This window comes from Odocoileus virginianus, chromosome 11 (assembly GCF_023699985.2).
Source record: "Odocoileus virginianus isolate 20LAN1187 ecotype Illinois chromosome 11, Ovbor_1.2, whole genome shotgun sequence".
Classification (NCBI taxonomy): domain Eukaryota; kingdom Metazoa; phylum Chordata; class Mammalia; order Artiodactyla; family Cervidae; genus Odocoileus; species Odocoileus virginianus.
The window spans coordinates 23,388,262-23,410,005 of NC_069684.1; the positions used below are offsets into that span (position 1 = coordinate 23,388,262).

Here is a 21,744-nt window from a genome sequence, read left to right on the forward strand (position 1 = left end):
CGGCCCTGGCCAAGACAGTGTTCTGATGTATTAAGCTTATCTCCTCAAGGAAAATAGGGCAGAAAAGTCAATGGTGGTTATACTCTCTCTCCCTCTCTGGAAGTTTTAGGAGAAAACATTGATGAGAGACAAGTGCCCCACTTCTAGTGTAACGGCCTTGGGTGGGAGAGTCAGTGGCAAGCCTGTAAGAGGTCTGAACCCAAGCCCAGGTGGGGCTGCTAACTGGTCAGCATCCATCTCATCAAAATATCTCCTGGGGGGAGGGAAGGGGGTCCCTAGTGGGTCGAGTGGTTAAGAATCCACCTGCCATTGCAAGGGACACAGGTTTGATCCTTGGTCCGGAAAGCCCCCACATGCTGCAGGGCAACTAAGCCTGTGTGCCACAACTACTGAGCCCATGATCCAGAACCTATGCTCTGCAACTCCTGAAGCCCGAGAGCCCGTGCTCCACAATGAGGGAAGCCACCGCAGTGAGAAGCCTGTGTACCACAACTAAAGGGTAGCCCCCAGACGCTACAACTAGAGAAAGCCCATGCACAGCAATGAAGATCCAGTACAGCCAAAAATAAATAAAAATAAAATATTTAAAATATAAATATATATATATATATATATATATAAATCACTCTGGGACCAGCTCTTCTCCTCTCGTACCTCCTGAGATAGGAAAGATGAGCCAGGCAGCTAAGCCATTTCAGGCCAGAAGAAGCTGTTAACATCACATCCCCTATGAATAACACAGAGGCACAGGATCACGTGTCTGGACCTTGAACCTCTTCCACTCTGAGACCAAGAATGGGCCCATGAAAGTGTGATTTGTGTCACCTCCAGCTTTCCCTTTTGTTCATGTGTTCAATGATCTTTTCCTTCTTTAAGTGCCAGTACTTAAAAATTCACTTCAAAGCTAGGAAGGCACTGGCCTTTGGGATGGAACAATTTTTCACTGTGGGTATTTGGCAGCCCTGGCCCCAGCCAACTGAATGCTGGTTGAGTTGCTTGTCACATTTCTAAGTGTCTGTAGGGGGTGAACCATCCCTTCTTGAGCAGTTCTAAGTCTCTGAAATCAGCTGCAAGTGGCTAGTTAGCCCACAGAAATCCTTCTGCACCACCCTGAATATCTGCCTATTTATGTTTTCAATATAATCTCCAAATTAATGAACAGCAGCATCCTGAAGGTAGAGCTCACACAATGTCCTACCTGTCTCACTCCAAGAATCAGAAAGTCAATTGACCTGGCATTACCTTGCTGGAATTTCCTTTAAGGAGGAATAATGTGCTGGCTTTTTTTTAAATTAATTTTTATTGGGGTATAGCTGCTTTACAATGTTGTTTTAGCTTCAACTGCACAGCAAAATGAATCAGCAACACATATGCTTCAGTCAAGTCAACTCTTTGAGACCCTGTAGGCTGTAGCCCGCCAGGCTCCTCTGTCCATGGGATTCTCCAGGCAAGAATACTGGAATGGGCTGCCATTTCCTTCTCCAGGGGATCTTCCCAACCCAGGGATCAAACCCGTGTCTCTTATGTCTCCTGCACTGGCAGGCAGGCTCTTTACCACTAGCGCCTCCTGGGAAGCCCGATTTAGCACACGGCTGCTTTATAAGGTTGTTAATTTCTCCTGTATAGCAAAGTGAATAGGCTCCGCACACACATATATCTGAGTAGGGTTCCCTGAGCTCCACAGCAGGCTCTCCTTAGTTATCTATTTTATACATAGTATCAATAGTGTGAATATGTGGATTCCAATCTCCCAGTTCATCCCAGTCCAATCTTCCCCCTGCTTTGGTGTCCATATATCTGTTCTCCACATCTGTGTCTCTGTCTCTATTTTGCAGCTTCTTGATTTGACTTCAGTAGAAGCAAAAGTTGAGGGTCCGCCTGGACAGTCTGAGTAGGAAAAGAGTCTAAAACCTCCCTTATCCACCAGAGCTGTACATCTCTAGTTCCAAAAAGAGTGACAACAGGGTTAAAAGCTGGAGAGAGCAGGCCCATGCCTGGAGATATCAAAATGTTCGCTTTCTATCTGAATACCATGTCCTCTAAACAGTACTTCATCATCTAGGACATAAGCAGCCAGAAGCTTGCTAAATTTCAAAATCCTCCTTGGGGACCAATCAGCACATATAAGGAAAGCTCAAACTCCACTAACCCCACCAGTATAATTCAGAATTTAAGAGTAAGAATGATAGTACACAGGGGAAGATTAGACCGCTGCCTAAATGCTGCATGAATTCCAAGTCTCCCAAGGCTTCCTATTAAAAAATACATCCTCCACTGACCAGCACTTGTTGGCCTGCACAACCTTAGAATGGGAATTAGCCCCTAATCACAGTTAAAATGCAAATACAGTCCCCGGGAGGAGAATCACAGTAATTCACAAAGATGTTGACCCCTTTTCACTCATTTTCCCATTAGCTTCAGGTCATTTACTGGATTAGGATAGACCTCAGAGAAGGGACATTTGAATACTAGAGGGAGGGGGACTAGGTAGCCTGGGAGGGCAGGTTTGAGTGAGGTCCCCAGCAGAAGGCCCACGAGGGCAGTGGGTTTCAGGGAGAGATGTGGGCACAAGTACCAGAGGGAACCAGCCTAATCCCATATCTTACCTGTAGAAGGTGCCATGAGTGGAGTCTCTGAAGACTGGGCTTTTTCAGCCTGAGAAAGGAAGGCTGACTGATCACTGTGGTCAGGACTGAACAGGGTATTGGGAAGAAAAGGGATGGCCAGATATTTAACTATGTGGGCTGAGACAGAACAGGTGGAGGCCCAAGGGGTCTGATGAAATAAAGTTCATATTTTCTGGCAAGATACAGGGCCCATTTGCACCTTGTCCTTCTCCTTTAGTGTGTACCATGCATCTGTATTAACCAGACCTCTTTAGGAAATGATACTCCCTCTTAATACCCTCAAGGAGCCATCATGAATCATGACCTGTGATCCAATACCTTGTATGTGGTGTCGATCTGGACTGTGTAAACTGTCAATGATACATCATTTGATGGACTTATAACCCTCTATCTCAAACACTTATCTAACTGTGCTCTGACCTCTAACAGGAGAGACAGTCCTCTGAATTTTCTGAAAGACTGCCACCCGGGTTATAATCCTCGGGTTGGCTGGAATAAAACTTCCATGTCTTTCTTGTTTTTCACTGACAGGTCTAAGAGAGACTGCAGTGTGCACACCCTTTCCACCTCTGGCTGTAATGCAATCTGATCAGCTACAGTTGGTGAAAGAGGGTGGGAGCCAGTGCACTTACTCCTACAAAAGGGCGTCTTGAAATCCCTCTCATTCGATTAATATCCTTAGAAACCACTAAATGTCCATCTGTGTTTCCCAATTGTATTTTAACTGGCTTTTTTCTATGCCTGACTTCCACGTTTTTTATATCAACCCTGAATATTCACTGGAAGGACTGATGCTGAAGCTGAAGCTTTGGCCACTTGATGCAAACAGCCGACTCATTGGAAAAGACCCTGATGCTGGGAAAGACTGAGGGCAGGAGGAGAAGGGGACGACAGAGGATGAGATGGTTGGATGGCATCATCAACTCAATAGACATGAGTTTGAGCAAACTCTGGGAGGTAGTAAAGGACAGGGAAGCCTGGTGTGATGCAGTCACTGGGGTCCCAAAGAGTTGGAAGCGACTGAGCGACTATCACACACAAACACATTCCTACATAGCCCCAACAAAGTCAAAAACACGCTAAGTCAAACACTAGACTGACTTGCTAGGGTTTAAAGATGATAAATTTAGGTTTAAAGTATAATATTAAAACAAAAACCACGCCTTGCATCTTAAAGAAAATGCTCAGTGTCATAATTCCAGTATTTCATCAGCTGCTTAATTTTGTTCTTTTCCTTTCAAGACTTAACACACCACCAACTGGCTTAAATCCAGTAAGACGCTAATTGAGGCTACCGTTCCCCTCCTTTCAGCTGAACTATTAATTTCTGTGTTGCCATAGTTGTGTGGAGTTAATGAGACCGATTCTTCTTATTGTATGAATCAGCACTTCCATTCTTCTGTCTTATTTATGGCCAAGTACCACAATAAATTTAAATAACACACACACACACACAGGCACCGCTGTGTAAGAGTGGCAGCCACACTACTGAAGCCGAATAAGAGGTGAGCAGACACCGTGAAATCTCTCGGAATGTAGGTTCATCAGCTAATGTACAACAGCCTGAACTGGGGCAGTAGAAGAGGAAGGTTTTTACTGGTGGGGGATCAGTGTGTAACATACAGAAGTTCTGATTTTATGATGGTCTAAGATTGCTTTGACGATTCTGTTTTACCCCCTACAGGGAGCGGGGCCTCAACTGTTCAATGAGGACAATTCACCTTCCTGAAACAATATTCCATCCCCCAGGTCCACGGCAGGTGGCCGACCCATCCTCAAGATGCACCAGGCAGGAGACCCCAGCAGGAAAGACACATTTTGTCTTACCTGCCGTGCCTCTGTATTTCCCGACTGTGAGCCTGTACCGCTCCTTGCTGGAGGCCACCTGGAAGGAGTCGTACACGGCATAGGCAGATTCGTTGGCAGTCTGTAAGTCCACTCTTACCTCATAGCGGGTGGGCGTGCCCATGGTGAGGTTGTGTAGCTTGTCAAGTCCTAAGAACAAGGAATGGAATTCTGGTAACCAATCACCCTGTGTGTGTGAGCACCCACTGTTTGCATCTGAGACTTTCAGTCCCCCAAATGTGTCTTGGCCTTTTCCTCCTGTGATAATGGGGTGGGGGGCGGGGGTCTTCCCTATACCATCTCTTATGGCAGGCTTGTTTTCTCAACCCATTATGTCTTTGGCACAGTCATGCTTCTGAGCATGGAAACCATGCCCTCTGGGAGGGAGTGGGAGTGGGGGTGGGTAATCATGGGATGAATCTGCCCCCACTGATTCCTTCTCTCTCAAGCAGGAGCAGTCCTATTTATTATCCACTTATCTCACCAAGTGGGAGAGGAGATCAACCACTGACTCCAAGGTCACTGATGGGATTTTTGAACCAAGCAAACCACAAAACTTATCAACTCTATCAGATACTGCATATCCACGTGATGAGTTTCTAATTCTTCATTTCCCAACTGATGCTTCTGGCTATTTCATTCTCCACGAACATCTGCTCCAGAAGAGAGCAGAAGGGAAAGGGAGAAAACAATGCCACAGTGACTGGCATTCCTCACAGAATTCCAGGGAACCTGTGTGACCGCCCAATGAGAGCCCAGAATCCCAGTCAATCAATAACTGTTCTCCTCCTGTGGCTTCTGAGAAGTTCATGCTGCAGGTGGATTGTGTGGGGCTCAGATGCAGCATAAAGCCCACGTGCGACAGTCCCACCCTCCCACATACCCAGCGCACACCAGAACCTTCTCAGTGACCCAGCCCCACCAACACCCTGGTGGGCAGCTTCCTCAGTGCCCCCATCACCTGGAGCTCTTCCTGAATGCGAGGAGCTCCCTCAAGCTGCCTGATCAGCTTCTTAGGGAGAAATCTCCCCTCCACACCCCAGCCTTCAGGGATGCTCAAAGATCATACCAAGCCAGAACTCCTTCATGGGGTCCCCGAAGCCTTCCACGTAGGTCCGCCAGCGCTTGAAGAAATCCAGTTGCCCAGTGTTCCGCCTCTGGAAGACCTGAAGAGGGAGATGGGCATTTCTATCTGACACATGTAGTCAGACATGGCTGATGAGAGAGAACAGCATGGCACGCTGGGGGCTGCCCTGAAGATGGACAGAAGCGGCTAGAAGGTGAAACTGACAGAGGTGGTGATGGACCAAAGTGGAACTGGGAAAGAGGAGGACATCAAGACTGCCTTTCGAGTTCTGGGCTCCCAGTGCTAATGGCAATTCACTCTGCCAATTGCTAAGAAAGGGGCTCTGAGAGAGGACAGTTTCCATGGGGGCAACATCGCTCATTTGGGGAGCTGGTGAGTGTGAGTGGCTTCTGAGGTATCCTGGTGAATGAAGGTGCCACAGGAGCTGCTGAATGTCAGGGCCAGAGCTCTCAGGAGGGGGCCTGGCTGGACTTAGAAGGTGAGCTTGTGTCTGAGATAGTGCTGGCGCTCACCAAGTCCAATTTCACTCTCCTCTTCTCCAGGACACAAAGAGACTTTTTGTTGTAGCCTTTCTTGCAGTTAAGTTGGAACCATGTGACTTGTTCCGGCTACAGGACTGAAAGCGGGAGCACAGGGTGTGGGGTGGGGGTCTCCCCACTCTCTCCCACCAAGGTCCCATGGTGAAGGCCACATGTCAACAGAGCAGAACCACGAGCTGGAATCAGTCTGAATCCCTGAGTCACCACTTAGTAGTGACTTTGCACACGTGAGAGAAAAAAACCTTTATGGGTTAAATCATTGGAATTAGGTGTCAGTTTGCTACTACAGCTTAGCCCATTCCATCCTAACTAACATGGAAAGCTATCAGGACACAGAGAGGGAGATGAAGCCATTGGAAGGATGAGACCAAATCAGGAACTGAAAGGAGCAAGCAGCCTAGAATCAAGCCTTGTGGATCCCAAGATATAAGAGCCACACACCGCAAGATGAGTTCATGAAGGAGAAAGAGGAGCAGCTGGTGATGTGAAGGACAACTGGGAAAATGTGGAATCAGAAAGGCCACCAGAGAAAGGTGTGCCCGATGGTGTCAAGTGCTGGTGAGAAGTCAGGGAACGTGAGGCCCAAACTGCCCACAGACTCTGGTGACACAGAAGCCCTGGTGACTTGAGCGAAGGCCGTGCTAGTGGGTGATGAGGGCAGAAAACCAACTGGTTCCAGCTCAAGAGTGATTGAGAAGGGACAACAGGGAGACACGCTTGGGGCTGTTTCATGAGAGTATGGGCTGCTTTCTTTTCAAAAATCCCTCCATCTGAGGAAGGGAGGCAGTTCTGGCCAGAATCACTGGATTCTTTTCTATGCTGCTGCTGTTGCTAAGTCGCTTCAGTCGTGTCCGACTCTGTGTGACCCCATAGACCGCAGCCCACCAGGCTCCCATCCCTGGGATTCTCCAGGCAAGAATACTGGAGTGGGTTGCCATTTCCTTCTCCAATGCATGAAAGGGAAAAGTGAAAGTGAAGTCACTCAGTCGTGTCCAACTCTTCGCGACCCCATGGACTACAGCCTACCAGGCTCCTCCGTCCATGGGATTTTCCAGGCAAGAGTACTGGAGTGGGGTGCCATTGCCTTCTCCTCTTTTCTATGAAGAAAACCTAAAAAGCAGCTAAAGGCTAAACACACCTATGTATGCTTTTGCACTTCTAATTCCTCCTGGCCTTGGCAGCCATGCTAGACGCCATCCTAGCTAACCCCACACATGAGTCTGGAACTCCCTAAGAATGGAGTGGCATCTTCCTCTCCACCTACTGTCCTTTGTGCTCCTTCAAAAGCAGACGCCCCAACACAAAATCCAATCCCCATCTTTTCCACCGTGCTTCACACCACGTGCCTTTAAGTCAACCACTTCATCTGGAATTTGGTGAGGTAGACCTCCTAATATTTGAGCATTCTTGACACATTTTCCTCTGGGAAGAGACAGGGAGGGAGGAGAGAGTGGGTTGCCCACAACAGTGCCCAGAGCTCACCGCCAACTCCTGAAGCATCAGTCCCTGGCTGCTGGCCTGGGAGGCACTGAATGAAGGGTGGGGGTCCTGGCAGGGGTTGGTGACTCAGTCATTTCTGTTCCTGAGCATCAGTCGACTTGTTGTCCAACAGGGTTGGAAGCGGGAAGGAGGGGTCTACCCCTAGAGGTGCTAGGAGGATTCGTGAGACAGGGTGTGTGAAAGGGTAGAGAACTGTGAGCAGAACTTAGGGATGGTCACGGTGAACAACGGCACTAACACCCACTAACACTGTTGTTCCCTTTCCCCTCTTCTTACATGTCCATCTTGTAAAGACATCACCTTCCTTTCCTGGCTTCCTTGATTTCTTTTTTCACTTACTGATCTATGTAACAAGTGCTCGTTGAGCACTTTTAGACGAGATCGGGCGCGTTCAGGGTGGTATGGCCGTAGACTCGTTGAGCACTTTTAAAGGCTGACTCCAGGGCAAGAATATACAATACCATTTTACAGATGAGAAAGTGTAAAAAAACAAAGAGGCACGCAGCCAACTATTCGGTGGCTGATGCAAAGATAAAACACTGCCTCATCTTTCCCTGAGGAAGCCTGAAAACATCAGTTATGTGGAGTCCACTGTTTAAAAAGCATGCCTTAAGATTCTGAGTCTGTTCGTTTCCTATCACGGCACCTGAGACTCCTCCTGGATCATGAGCAATGAAATCCTAGGGCATCACCATTTGATTCCATACACACTGCATCAAATTCTATTTCCACCAATGTAGTTAGTTCCCGTGTAAGGTCAGGCTCAAATCTGATCCCACCCTCCTAGGACAGAGGATTTACAAAAGCATTCGGTCTCTATCGCCAATCAATGAACGTAGTGCCAAAGCATTTTTTTGTTTGTTTCTTTGTTTATTTTACTAATGCTTCAGTGTGGCTAGGGAAATTGAAAAAAAAAAAAAAGGTTCTGATGCTCTTTGCATCACTATTTAGACCCAGTTCTACACTTACTAGCTGTCTCCTTGGGCAGGTCAGTTAACCTTGACTAGCCTCACTTCTCTAAACTATGAGATCAGGATGTTAATAGCCTATTTGTCATTCTCTTAAATCAAGGCTTCAGCATGGTCATGAATCATGATAAATCATAAAGGCCAGAGCCCAGCTCATACAGATAAAATAAGTGATTATTATATCCCAGTAAATGTGTTAGCTTGCATTTTATAATGTCAGATTCCAAATGAACTGACCCACGGGGATCATTTGTACATCTTGATCAGGCAGCCTTAATTGACTCACTGAGAATCTAGTCCATGCCCTTCTAGGAGATGAAAATACCTTATAATGAACTATTTGGGATAACAGAAACTGCTTGCCAAATAAATCTCAAAGGAGAAAAAAATCTTTGTCTGATTCTAACAACAGAGCTTCATTGTACTCTAGAACTTTTGGTCCTAAATGACTAAATCAGGAGGAAAAAATTAAAGTCTCACTTAAATGCCTGTGGAAAGAGCCCCTCATGTAGTTCTTAGGACTTACAAGATGGGAAACAGAAACGGAAATATTTGAGACACTTAAGTGTTCCTTAATAGTCTCCATTCCAGCTTCCCACCCGTAGCCTCAGTTACCTCAGGGCAGAGTTCTGGCTAACCCAAGTTAATCAAATTGTGTTCTTGCTGCCTGAGTGGAAAAGAATTTCCTTTAAAGGATTTGAGAAGCTCAGTTTATAAAGGTAATCATCTTTCAGTGACAGAAGACTTCTGAATCCCCCAAAACATGGATATTACTAGTAAAAGATTTGGTGGAGAAGTTTGCAGGACTCCACGTATTTTCTGGAGTGTAGTGACTTCAAGGAGAACCCTACAGGGTCTCAGTTCATGTAGTATCTTCAGGAACCTGGGTGAGAAAACAAGATTTGGGAGGGGATGGGGCACTGGCATTGGCGGGAACCCAGAGTTGTTTCTGGAACTGACCTCTGTGTTCTGGCAAAGGTCACTTGCATGGGCAAGATATAAAAGGCAAGCTCCTTGAGGTCAGGGATTTTTGTCTCTTTGGCCCACTGCTGGTTCATAAGTATACAAAACATTACCTGACACATAGTAGGCACTCAATAAATATTAGTGAAAAAGAATCATGGATACTCCCAGGCAGACAGACTAGCAGCAGGTCTCTTTCAAAAAATTGCCCTACACACATATCTCTTTGCCTGTGTGAGGCTGGCTTTCAAAAAGGCCACACCAACAGGGACTTCCCTGGGGGTCCATTGGTCAAGATACTGCACTTCCAAAGCAAGAAGCATGGGTTCCATCCCTTATTGGGGAACTAAGATCCCATATGCCATGCAGCATGCCACCATCCACCCCCGAAAACAAACAAACAACAAAAAGAACCACACAGGACAGTACAGACATCCTGCCAATGGGCAACTACAGGGACAGAGGCAGGAAACTGGCTTCAAGCCTAAAGGGACAGAAGCACAGACGTACAGTGGTGCTGACGAGAAGCCGCAGGTGCAGCCCAAGAGTCTGGTCAGATGATGGCCTCCCATGTGACACTCGGTTCCATTATTTTTACAAATCAATCAGGAATATCCCCATCTGATCCATTTCTGCCTTTCAGCCATCAGATGCAGCTGTGTGGATAATAACTTTTCCTCTTTGCTGCTTATCAGATGATATCATTTCATCTGTGGCTGCTCGAGTGTCTTTGGTTCCTCAGGCCCCTGAGCGAATGTGTAAATGAATGCAGTCTGAGCTCTATGAGATCATGCTTTCTCCTTCCCACATCAAGTGGTGGAAGCACAGCGGGTAAGGCTGCAGGCTGGTTTGGAGCAGTGAGAGCCTCTCGCTGTTCAGGTACAGGGAGAAGAGGGTAAGGAGAGGTGGGAAGATCAGATTGAAAGTCTCAAAAGCAGCTCATCATATAATTGGATCTGCAGATGCAATCAAAGAAGGTACCATGCGGTTTAATGGCCCACAGAGAATAAAACCTCCACACAGATGTGAGATGATCAGAACATTGCAAGTTTCCCTCTTTCAGGGTTTAGCCTTTCGTATCAAAGTTCCAAAAGCCCTGCTTCTGTACTGTGGAGCCAGGATGCAGAGCTTGGACAACAGGCTCCAAAATTCAGAGGACTGAGCCCCCAAAGAGGCCATGTGTTTCCATCTTGGATGACCTGAGATGACCTATTGGGAAAACCAATGACCCAGGAGGCTACAGTCTGAGAATCTGGTCCCAACTTTGTTATTAACTAATGTGACCGACTCAGTAGACATGAGTTTGAGCAAACTCCAGAGGATGGTGAAGGACAGGGAAGCCTAGCATGCTGCAATCCATGGGGTCACAAAGAGTTGGGCGTGACTGACCAACTGAACGACATGTGACTTGGTCAGGGCACTTCTCCTTCTGGGCTTCGATCTACCCATTTATAAAGTATGAGCAATAATCTCTCATTCTATAGCTTATATGTGAAGGTCATGTTTATGAGTGTGCTTTGCAGAGAGTAAAAATGTAGGCAACTCATGTAAAGAGGCCATTAGTGTTAATAGATGGTGATAAACCCCCAAGCCTTCCCAAACATCAGCCTGAATTTAACCAAGCCTGCTCTATCCCAGGAATCAAGTACCTCGGGCTCTGTTCTTACAGTGGGGTGGGATCTCTCTGAAAACAGCTGCAAGGCACCAAAGCATCTCTCTCCCATGGAGGAAGAAGAAATAGAGCTCCCTGGGCTGAGAAGCAAGACAGAGCCCAGGGCTCTGTGTGACTCACAGTCCAGCCGCCTCCATCTGTGTCCATGTCGCAGTACACCCTCAGAGGCCGGCTGGCATCCCCGTGTAGGTAGATGGTGTAGAGGCCACTGGCGACGTTGCTGTTCTGCTGAACCTGACTGCAGTCCGAAGGGTGTGGGAAACGCGCACCAACTGGGAACCAAGCAGAAGGACAGCACTGTTAGGAGAAAGGCAAGGGAGGAGGGGAGTGGGGCTAGTCCCCTATTTCAAGATCAGCTTCCCTGGTGGCTCAGAGGTTAAAGCGCCTGCCTGCGCTGCGGGAGACCTGGGTTCAATCCCTGGGTCGGGAAGAGCCCCTGGAGAAGGAAATGGCAGCCCACTCCAGTATTCTTGCCTGGAGAATCACATGGACAGAGGAGCCTGGTGGGCTATAGTCCACAGGGTCTCAAAGAGATGGACACGACTGAGCGACTTCACTTTCACTTTGTTTAGAAAATTATTTTGGAAACTCCTACTACTGTGCATCTTCCAACTCTTCACTCACATCTTATTTTTCTCACTCACCCTGCTTGCTCACATCAACCCCCTCAAATGTACTAGTGTGCGCTGAATTGCTTCAGTGTTCAACTCTTTGCGACCCTATGCTCCACAAGCCACCAGGCTTCTCTGTCTGTGAGATTCCCCAGGCAAGAATACTAGAGTGGGTTGGCCATGCCCTCCTCCAGGAGATCTTTCCAACCCAGGGATTGAACCCACATCTCTTACATCTCCTGCATTGGCATTTACCACTGGTGCCACCAGATAAGGTCAAGTTCACATCACTTCCTCCTCTGACCACACCCCCCTCTTCCCCTCCACCAGACTATACTCCACTTCACTCCCTTCATTCATCTCTTTACCATGGGATGCATTTCTTCTGAATTCATAACCCCATTTCCATTTCCCCTTGTCTAGAGAAATCCAGAGCCCTGTCGCCACTCGCTTTTCCTTGGACGCATTTTCTGGTTTCTTCCATGCTTGTCCTGCATTGCATTCTCGCTCAGAGTGCATGAGCTCACATTACCTGTGGAAAGGTTGGTAGATACACTCCTGCTCCGGCGGTCACCCTTAAAGGCAACTACGGAGATAGGGAGGGTGACACCCTGCTCAAGGCCTTGCAACTCAAACCTCTGGTCCCCTCTTCCAAGCTGCACCTCCTACCAAACAAAGAAGACAGTAGACATTCACTTATCACCCACAGCACCCTCGGTGTCAACAGCACTCCCTGGTGCTAATGACAGAAACTCCTTGGGAGGGTAGAGTTTTGTCTTTTTGAGGGCTCAGTAGTAACCCAGAATGCCAGTAGGTTCCAGCTTCTCTTCAGGGCTGTGCCATGGAGATTCAGCACTTCCCAGCACTAGCTGGGAACCACCAGCACCTACGACTGCCACCAGGGGAGCACCCTCGAGGGGAGCACGCATGAGGTCTCCTGCCCTCCAGATACAAGCTGGGCAACCAACAACAGCCACTATTGGCAGCAACAGGCTAGCAAAAGTAAGCTGAGAAAGTAATGGGCAAAGTGAAGCTGGCCACTGATATCTGAGGCAGGGAGATAGCTGGGTTTTCAATAACCTTTCTCCCTATGCTTATAATGGCAGCTTTACCACTGAGATAATGAATAAATCAAGGTGTCCTTCCTTTTTTCCTTCCTCCCTTTTTTTCTTCCTTTTCAAGGAAAGAGAATACCAACTTTCCACTGGGACAAGTAACAAAGATATGCTGGCTTTCTAATTCCAGGTAGGAGGTATAACTCTTGAAATAAGGTTAATCAAATTCATTAAATAAATATTTATCGAACACCAAACATGTGCTAAGTTCCAAGCACTTTACACACAAAGCGAGGCAAAGCAGACAAAAATTCCCTGTCCTTGTGGAGCTGACATTTATTGGGGATGTAACACGGGACAGATGTGTGGCCAGCGGATACGTGACAGGCAGCTAGGAAGGAGCAGGCACGAAAGTTAGTCCCATAAAATGAGACCATATGTACACTGCTCACAAATGACCAAGTTTAGCTTTCTCCCTTGCATACAGCAAGTGATCAGTAGGGATCAACACATTAATAAGCAGGTTGCCATGGGACCAGCTATTGAGCTGGCTGGCCCCAGGGAGTTACTGTACATGGAGGCTGGGGCAGAAGAGAAAAGACGAATGTCCAGTACCTTGACGGTGCCGTCTGGGAACTGGTAGGTCAGAATATAGCCATCGATGTTGGCAGAGGGGGGTGTCCAGGTCAATACCCCACCAGACTGGGTTACAGCAGAAGGACGAAGGTTTTGGGGAGGGTCAATGTCTGTATATAAAACATCAAGTAGTAATTATTACTAAGGTAATGAGAAGAGGTAATTTTTGAGATTTCCGCTTATATTCTCTCCCTACACATTCCCATTTTCTTCTTCCTATCAAGTAAGTAGCAGGCTCCCTTCTTCCTTGCCATAAGGTCTTTAGGATATATTTTTCTAAAAGTCTAAACCCACGGAGGACAAGGGGGTTAAGGGGTGAGTTTCAGAGGGAGTGAGCCTGGGCTCCCACTTCCCCAGCAGATCTGCAGAGAGGTGGTGGTGGTTTAGTCACTCAGTCACGTCTGACTCTTGTGACCCCATAAACTGTTGCCCGCCAGGCTCCTCCGTCCATGGGATGGGACTCTCCAGGCCAGAATACTGGAGTGGGTTGCCATTTCCTTCTCCAGGGGCTCTTCCTGACCCAGGGATCAAGCCCAGGTCTCCTGCGTTGCAGGCAGATTCTTTACTGACTGAGCTACCAGGGAAGCCACAGAGAGTGGTGTGTATGAGCAACCTCGATCAGCAAAGTCCTGGAGATGGCAGGGCTCCCAGAGTGGCAAGGAAGGACTAAGACCCAATGCAGCGTACATATATATATACATGATGTGGTAAAAATGGCACTCTGAATTTGGGAGTAGCAGAGGCAAACAGATCTGAAAGGCCCCTGCATACAGAAACCAGGGACACTCAGTAAACACCTGCCCAGAAGGATGACCAAAATACAAGACCATGCCTGGCCTTGGAAAATCACCTGAGACTTTATACACAGCCCTGAGGAAGAAGCATGACTCTAAATTTACTGAGATATCCAACTAACAAACAGAACGGGAACTTATAATAGAAATTAAGTTGGTACTGAAATATAAAGTTCTGTGTCTTAGGTAACTACGTGTGCAGCCTTAGATGCATACCCTGTACAAAATGGGGAAGCAGGGGACATGCTTGTACAAAAGAGGAGAGAAAGGGAGACAAGGTAAAAGAGATGGAGGAAAAGCAGAGATGTCTTCTCATTCCCACGCGCTTCTCCACTCAAACACCAGAGGGAAAGCGTGGGTGCGTGTATGCACTGTAGACCAGGAAGACTACATCTCAGCAGAAATTCTAGTCAACACCACAGTAATTGGTCAGACAGCTCACTTTTTTTTAAAGCAAACAAAATGTGAATGGAAATTTCCATTTTGAAAAATCATCATAGAGGGTGACTTTAATTTAGAAGTTTCCAAAAAAGATGTCTCTAGGTTATTTTCTACCCAGTAGCATTTCAGCAGAGAACTGAAATGCAGTATTTTAATAGAAATCAGGCAGCTGTTGTTTCGAATTAGGATGTTTTGACAAATTTTGAGTTTCTGTAATATCAGTGTGGTGTGGCTTTCTAAAGCATAACATCTGGTCTGGATTTTATTCCATCCATCACGCAGAAAAACTGATTTTCCTGGTTTCACAATCAAAGGAAAACCTTAACTATGTAAATATCTTGAGCTGGCTTCTGCCACCCCTTTGACTGCCCACCCATCCCCAGGTTATGAACCTGAGATGTCTGTCTTAGTTATTTCTACATTTCTACGAAATAGAAAGATGAAATATTTTTGTCTTTAAAAATGGGGAGGGGGCTTCTCTGGTGATTCGGTGGCTAAGACTCTGAGCTTCCACTACAGGGGGTGCAGGTTCGATCCCTGGTCAGGGAACTAAGATCTCACACACTGCACAGCGCAGCCAAAAAAAAAAATTTTTTTTTAATGGGGAAAGTGAAACAAAGAGAAGATAAAGAAGAAAGAGAGAGAGAGAGGAATGGAGGAAAGAAGAAGAGGGAAGGAGACTGGAGGTGGGGGGTAGACGGGGGGTGGAGGAAGGGAGGGAGGGGAAGAAGGAAGGAGGAAGATGCTGACTACCCCAAGACAGAAGTCCTGGGTATCAGGGAGCCTTGGGTGTGGAAAAGAATTTTTCTTTCTACACACCTTTGTTTAGTTTGAAAATTTTCACTATAAGCATGTATTACTTTTTTATTAAAAATGTCCATTAACTGTAACTGATAAAAACAATGAATACATTCAAGGCACCTCTCATTTCAGTGGCCATACACGGTAATACTGTGGCCACACAGGGGATGGCCAGGCTCTGCCCAGACTGTCTAAAAAGGCCCGAGGACGTCAGGGTGGGCTGCGTGATCCTGTCAGGTCCCTGTGAGGCCTCATCTCCACAATGCTCAGTGAGACCAGGGGTCTCATCACGCACATAAAATACAGGCAGTCCAGGCCCCTTTACTGGCCAACTGAAGAGGGACAGGGGGAGAAGGAAGATGCTCCACCACTGCCCCCAATGTCGAGATGTAAGCAGAAAAGGCTCCTTGCCTCCCTCTTCCCCAAACTGGAGCTAAGGCCCAGCCAGGTCCTCAGGTCAGGACGGACAGCCTGGGAGCTGGGCTGGGTGAAGGGGGTGTGAGGGAGGCTCCCTTCCACACAGCCACCTTGAAGAGTCACACGGTCTTCCTTCACACCATGTCCTTCCTGACACGTCCTGTCTGTCAACGTGTCACCTCAGAAAGGTGAAAAGGGAAGCACTCTGAAGAATGCCCTCAGGGACAACACTGCGTTCCCTGCCCCTCTCCTCAGACTAGACGTGGAGGAAGGCAATCTCCTGTTAGGTGTGAAGGGCTCCACGTCCCCCACCCCTCACAGTACCTGTCAGGGCCTTGGTGTCGGCCTTCCTGCTCTCCCGGTCCCCCTTCTGGGCCCACACGTGGACCGTATACTCCATGCCTGGCCTCAGGCCCGTCAGGACGGTGCTGCTCTGCTCCTTCCCCACCGGAACCTCCCCGGTGTCTCCGTCAGCAGAGGTGTAGCGCACCAGGTACCTGTCGATGACGGCCTGCACCGGGTCCCAGGAGACGGTGGCCGTGTTCTCCGTCACCTGCTCGGTCACCAGGTTTTTGGGGCTGTCAATTTCTTTTTAAAAAGGAAATGCTGAATTTTAGGGCCAAAGGAACATATCACCATTCATGATACTTTTATTAACAATACAATTCCATTGAAAACATTTTTCCAGGGGAAACAAACCACTAGGAAAATGTTATATTAAAACTGAAAGGAATTTGATCTTCTCCAAGGGCATCGACATGGAAACTTTTTGTCCTTCTAGTTCCCATAAAAATAAAAATAAAAATCTCCTGAGCAATAAGACAAGCGACCCAAATGGCAGATGAAGGGACCTCTTTTGCTGTCTCCGTGGTATATAGCTATTTCATTTCACAGAATTTTAGAGCTGAGAAGTTACACCTTTGAAACTTCTTCCCTTTCATAAAAGGAGAGGAGAAGGGAGATCTAGAGAAATGAAAAGACTTGGCCAAGATCCTGCTGTTTTCTTGCATTAAAACTTGGACTCTGGGGACTCCCCTGGTGGTTGAGACTCCGTATTGCCAATTCAGGGGGCATGGGTTCGATCCCTGGTCAGGGAGCTGGGATCCCACATGCTGTGTGGCATGGCCTAAAGATAAACAAACAAAGAAACAAACAAACAAAAAAAAAACTAGACGAAAAACCTAGACCCTCTTCCTCCTGAATTGTGAGCCCTTTCACCTTCTCAAGGACTTTGCTCCCTTTCATCTGCCCTTTCTCACCTATACCTTCAGTCTCTCCCCGCCTCCCGTCCTTACCAGACAAACAAGCTCTAGGCTCTCCCATCCCTCTGCTCCCCTTAACTGACAGACTTCTCGGGAAAACCCGCCTGTATATCCCACCTCCTGTTCACTCCTCAGCTCAGTGAAGTTTCACATTTCTACAGCACATCACTATAACTGCTGGTCTAGGTCACCAACAACCTCATCTTGCCAAATTCAAGGGACACCTGTCATCCTCACCTTGCTTGACCTTTGAGCGGCATTTGGTAGAGCTGAGCCACTGCCCCTGTCTCAAGACACTCTCAGCCCTTGGCTTTCATGACTATACACTCCACTGGGTTTCTCTTAACTGCCTCCTCCTCTTTGATTTCCATCAGCAACCTGAAAACGTAGGGGAACCTGAGGGGCCCTCTCTTCCTCTCTGTCTACAGGTGATCTCAGCCATGTCCACAGCTTTATTAATATTCTAATCATTTACTTAGGGCTGTGTCAGGTCTTAGCCACAGCTTGTGGGATCTTCATTGAAGCATGCAGGACCCTTTGTTGTGGCACGTGGGCTTTCTAGTTGAGGCGCTCAGTAGCTGCCCCCCAGCATGTGAAATCTCAATTCTCTGACTGGGGATCGAACCTGCATCCCCTGCATTGGAAGATGGATTCTCAACCCTGGACCACCAGGGAAGTCCCTCCACAGCTTTAAACACCAGCCAGATGCTCACAGATCCCCAGTGCCTATCAATTCTGAGCCCCTGTGTTTCTAGCAATCCTGAGTCCCTGACTTGTATCTACAAGAGCATATCCACCACAGCACCTAGCATGTATTAAACACTCAATAAATACTTGTGGAATCAATAAATAAGTCTCTTAGTTAAGCAAGAAATCCCATGAGTACCTCAAGCGTAAGCATTTAGAAGTCTTAATGTTCCTTCTCAGATCTGTTTATCGCTCAGAAGATGACCCAAGTCAGAAACAGATGTCATACTTGATTCCTCACTTTCTTCCTGCTCCACTACTCATCCATCAACAAAAACTGTCACTGATGCCTCCAAAATATGTGCCCTGATGCCCTCTTTTCTCATCCCTATTGCCATCATACTTGTCCATCTCTCCCTATCAACTTGACTAATCTTCTCCCTTCTACTCCTGTCATCTCTCCCATTTATTCTCCTGACTGTGGCCTGAATAACCTTTTAAAAATGAATATTGCCTCATGCCATTCTTCTCCTGATAGAATAGCATGCCCCCTCTTTTAGGTACTGTGTGTTCCTGTATGACCTGACCTTTCCCCCTGCCCCCATCATCTCATGCCACTTTCTCTCCCCACCTCTATGCTCCAGCAACACCAGCTTCCTTTCAAGTTCTTCAACCATCTCATGCTATTCCAAATCAGGGCCACACACTTGTTCTTCCCTCTGCCCAAGATGGCTAGTTTTCCCCAACCCCGCTTCTGCCCTTCCTCTACAAACACGTTGCCCAAGAGATCTCTCTGCAATGATGGGAATAGTCTAGAATCTATACATTAGTCACATGTGGCTACTGACTATTGGAAATGTGGATAGTGCAACTGAGGAAATCATTTTTAAATTCAGTTCAGTTCAGTTCAATTGCTCAGTTGTGTCCAACTCTTTGTGACCCCATGGACTGCAGCACACCAGACTTCCCTGTCCATCACCAACTCCCAGAGCCTGCTCAAACTCATGTCCATCGAGTCAGTGATGCCATCCAACCATCTCATCCTCTGTCGTCCCCTTTTCCTCCTGCCTTCAATCTTTCCCAGCATCAGGGTCTTTTCCAATGAGTCAATTCTTCACATCAGGTGGCCAAAGTATTGAAGTTTCAGCTTCAACATCAGTCCTTCCAATGAATATTCAGGACTGACTTCCTTTAGGATTGATTGGTTTGATCTCTTCACAGTCCAGGGGACTCTCAAGAGTCTTCTCCAACACCACAGTTCAAAAGCATCAATTCTTCAGTGCTCAGCTTTCTTTATGATCCAACTCTCATATCCATACATGACTACTGGAAAAACCATAGCTTTGACTAGATGGACCTTTGTCAGCGGAATAATGTCTCTGCTTTTTAATATGCTGTCTAGGTTGGTCATAGCTTTTCTTTCAAGGAGAAAGTAATTTTTAAATTACTGTTAATTAATTAAATTAAATAGCCACATGTTGCTAGTGGCCACTGTACTGGATGGGACAGTATAACAGAACTGTAAGCTGGACACATGGCCATCAAGCTAAAGACTCCATTTCCCAGCTCCCCTTGTGGTGAGGGACACTGTATCTTCGGTCTAGCCGGGGGAATGTGAGGAGTAACATGTGCAGTGCAGGCATCTCTTCCCTTTCCCATGCCCCTTTCCACTGGCTGGAGTGAGGATGGGTAATGACCATGTATTGGGTTGGCCAAGAAGTTCATTTGGGTTTTTCTGGGAAAACTCCCTAGGAATGGCTGAGCAACAATATGGAAGGAGCCTGGGTTTCCTGAACCATGGAGCTATCATATCAGCCTTGGCACCTTGCACTCTGACTGTTCCACAAGAGAGAAATAAGCTTCTTTCTTCTTTAAGTCACTGTTACCTGGGTGTTTCTGTCAATGGGCATCTTTTTTAAAATTTTTTAATTGGACGATAATTGCTTCACAATGTTGCATTGGTTTCTGCAGGACATCAACATGAATCAGCCATAGGTATACATATGTTCCCTCCCTCTTGAACCTCCCTTCCTCTGCCCATCCCATCCCACCCCTCTAGGTTGCCACAGAGGACCAGGTTGAGCTTCCTGTGTTATCTACTACTCCCCCATTTCATCCCTGCTGTTATTCTCTACACCTATACCATGTTCATCCCCTTCATAAAACTTATAATTTATAGTTATAAATGCATTTGCTTGTTGACTATCTGTCTTTCCCACTGAACTTCAAGACAGTAGGAATCATATATATTTTGTTCACTGTTATATCCCAGGCCTGGCACTTAGAAAATGTTCATTAAAATTTAGCTGCATGTTGAAATGAACACTGAACTTCAACTGCCAAAAGTTCCTTTAATCTAAACATCACCTATGAAGTAAAAAATAAAATCAAATAGCTTGCTACAAAACAGTACTTTAATGCAGTAGTTTTAAGAATTTTATATTGGCTCTATATTATTCCCTATAATTTCCTATAGCTGAGAAGCATCGTCATTAAAAACACAGGCTTTGGAAAACAGTTTAAGACATTCATGGGATTGCTCAGTAATAATTGCCCATTATTATGCTTTGTTCTTTCTTTAGGTGAATGGAGTTTGTTGTTGTTTTTTTCTTCTTTTCTTTTTTTTTTTAACTGTAAACTCCTAAAATAATCTACAGTCCCTGAGGACATGGGCCACAAAAGCAGCAGTGCCCTAATTCAGCAGCAGTAGATCGGCCCACAGTGAAAAACCCTAGTTTGCTTTTCTTGTCCCTCCCGTTACCTGTCGGGGCCTTGGTGTCGGCCTTCCTGCTCTCCCGGTCACCCTTCTGGGCCCACACGTGCACCGTGTACTCCACGCCTGGCCTCAGGCCCGTCAGGACGGTGCTGCTCTGCTCCTTCCCCACTGGAACCTCGCTGGTGTCTCCATCAGCAGAGGTGTAGCGCACCAGGTACCTGTCAATGACAGCCTGCACCGGGTCCCAGGAGATGGTGGCCGTGTTCTCCGTCACCTGCTCGGTCACCAGGTTTTTGGGGCTGTCAATGTCTGAAAAGAAAATAACAATCAATATGCATAATTAATAGGTCACAGAGCGCAGAAAATCACAGCCACCTTGCTTGGGGTGACACCCTTTCATGTTTTGTGGGGTTTCCAGCTTGCATGCTCTAACTGCATCATGGATATACATCTTCTCTCCCCATAAAGACTTCGACTCCCCAAGGAGAAAGCACAGTAGACCGAAACCTGAGCATCTATACTGCTACCTCTACCAAGAGTTTAGCAAGACAAATTTCTTTATTCATTCAATAAGCATATGTCAAATGCCCACTATATACAAGGCTTGGGACTAGACAGTTTGCAGGGTTCAGTTGAAGAAGACATGGTCTCTGCTCACAAGCAACTAAAAATTTTGTTTCTAGCATCATGTCAACAAAGACCTCTTAGTTCATATAAGATGATTCTACCAGCTCGATGCAAATATAAGCCCCCAGAGGAAGCGGGCTATATTCTACTCCCCATGGGGTTCCCACTGCCTAGAGGGAACAGGACCCATGGAAAATGCTCAATATATGTTGTTAAATGAATCGGCAAAATTAAAATCCAGTTTTAATATGCTTTAGCACATCATAGATTCACTTGTAATGCTGATTTGCTGGCTAAATCACGGTACAGAAATATAATCATACATGTCTTTCACAATAAGGTGAGAATATAACCTAGAAGTTATACCTGAAAATAACACAATATTGTAAATCAACTATAGAAAGTCCAGCTATAAACCCATGCACATGTGTACATGTGCTAAGTCACTTCAGCCATATCTGACTCTGCGACCCCATGGACAATAGCCCACGAGGCT

General features: G+C 46.7%; 1 protein-coding gene across 1 annotated transcript in view; it reads right to left on the reverse strand.

The window, feature by feature from the left end:
• Nucleotides 1-21,744, reverse strand: part of TNN (tenascin N) — a 60,999-nt gene that overhangs the window by 5,712 nt on the left and 33,543 nt on the right. The window contains exons 10-16 of the mRNA XM_020902221.2: nucleotides 20,667-20,930; nucleotides 16,281-16,544; nucleotides 13,483-13,613; nucleotides 12,345-12,477; nucleotides 11,322-11,473; nucleotides 5,542-5,638; nucleotides 4,455-4,622 (exon numbers count right to left, since the gene is read on the reverse strand). Coding sequence (XP_020757880.2) covers nucleotides 4,455-4,622; nucleotides 5,542-5,638; nucleotides 11,322-11,473; nucleotides 12,345-12,477; nucleotides 13,483-13,613; nucleotides 16,281-16,544; nucleotides 20,667-20,930 — 1,209 coding nt within the window. The remainder of the gene's footprint in view (nucleotides 1-4,454; nucleotides 4,623-5,541; nucleotides 5,639-11,321; nucleotides 11,474-12,344; nucleotides 12,478-13,482; nucleotides 13,614-16,280; nucleotides 16,545-20,666; nucleotides 20,931-21,744) is intronic.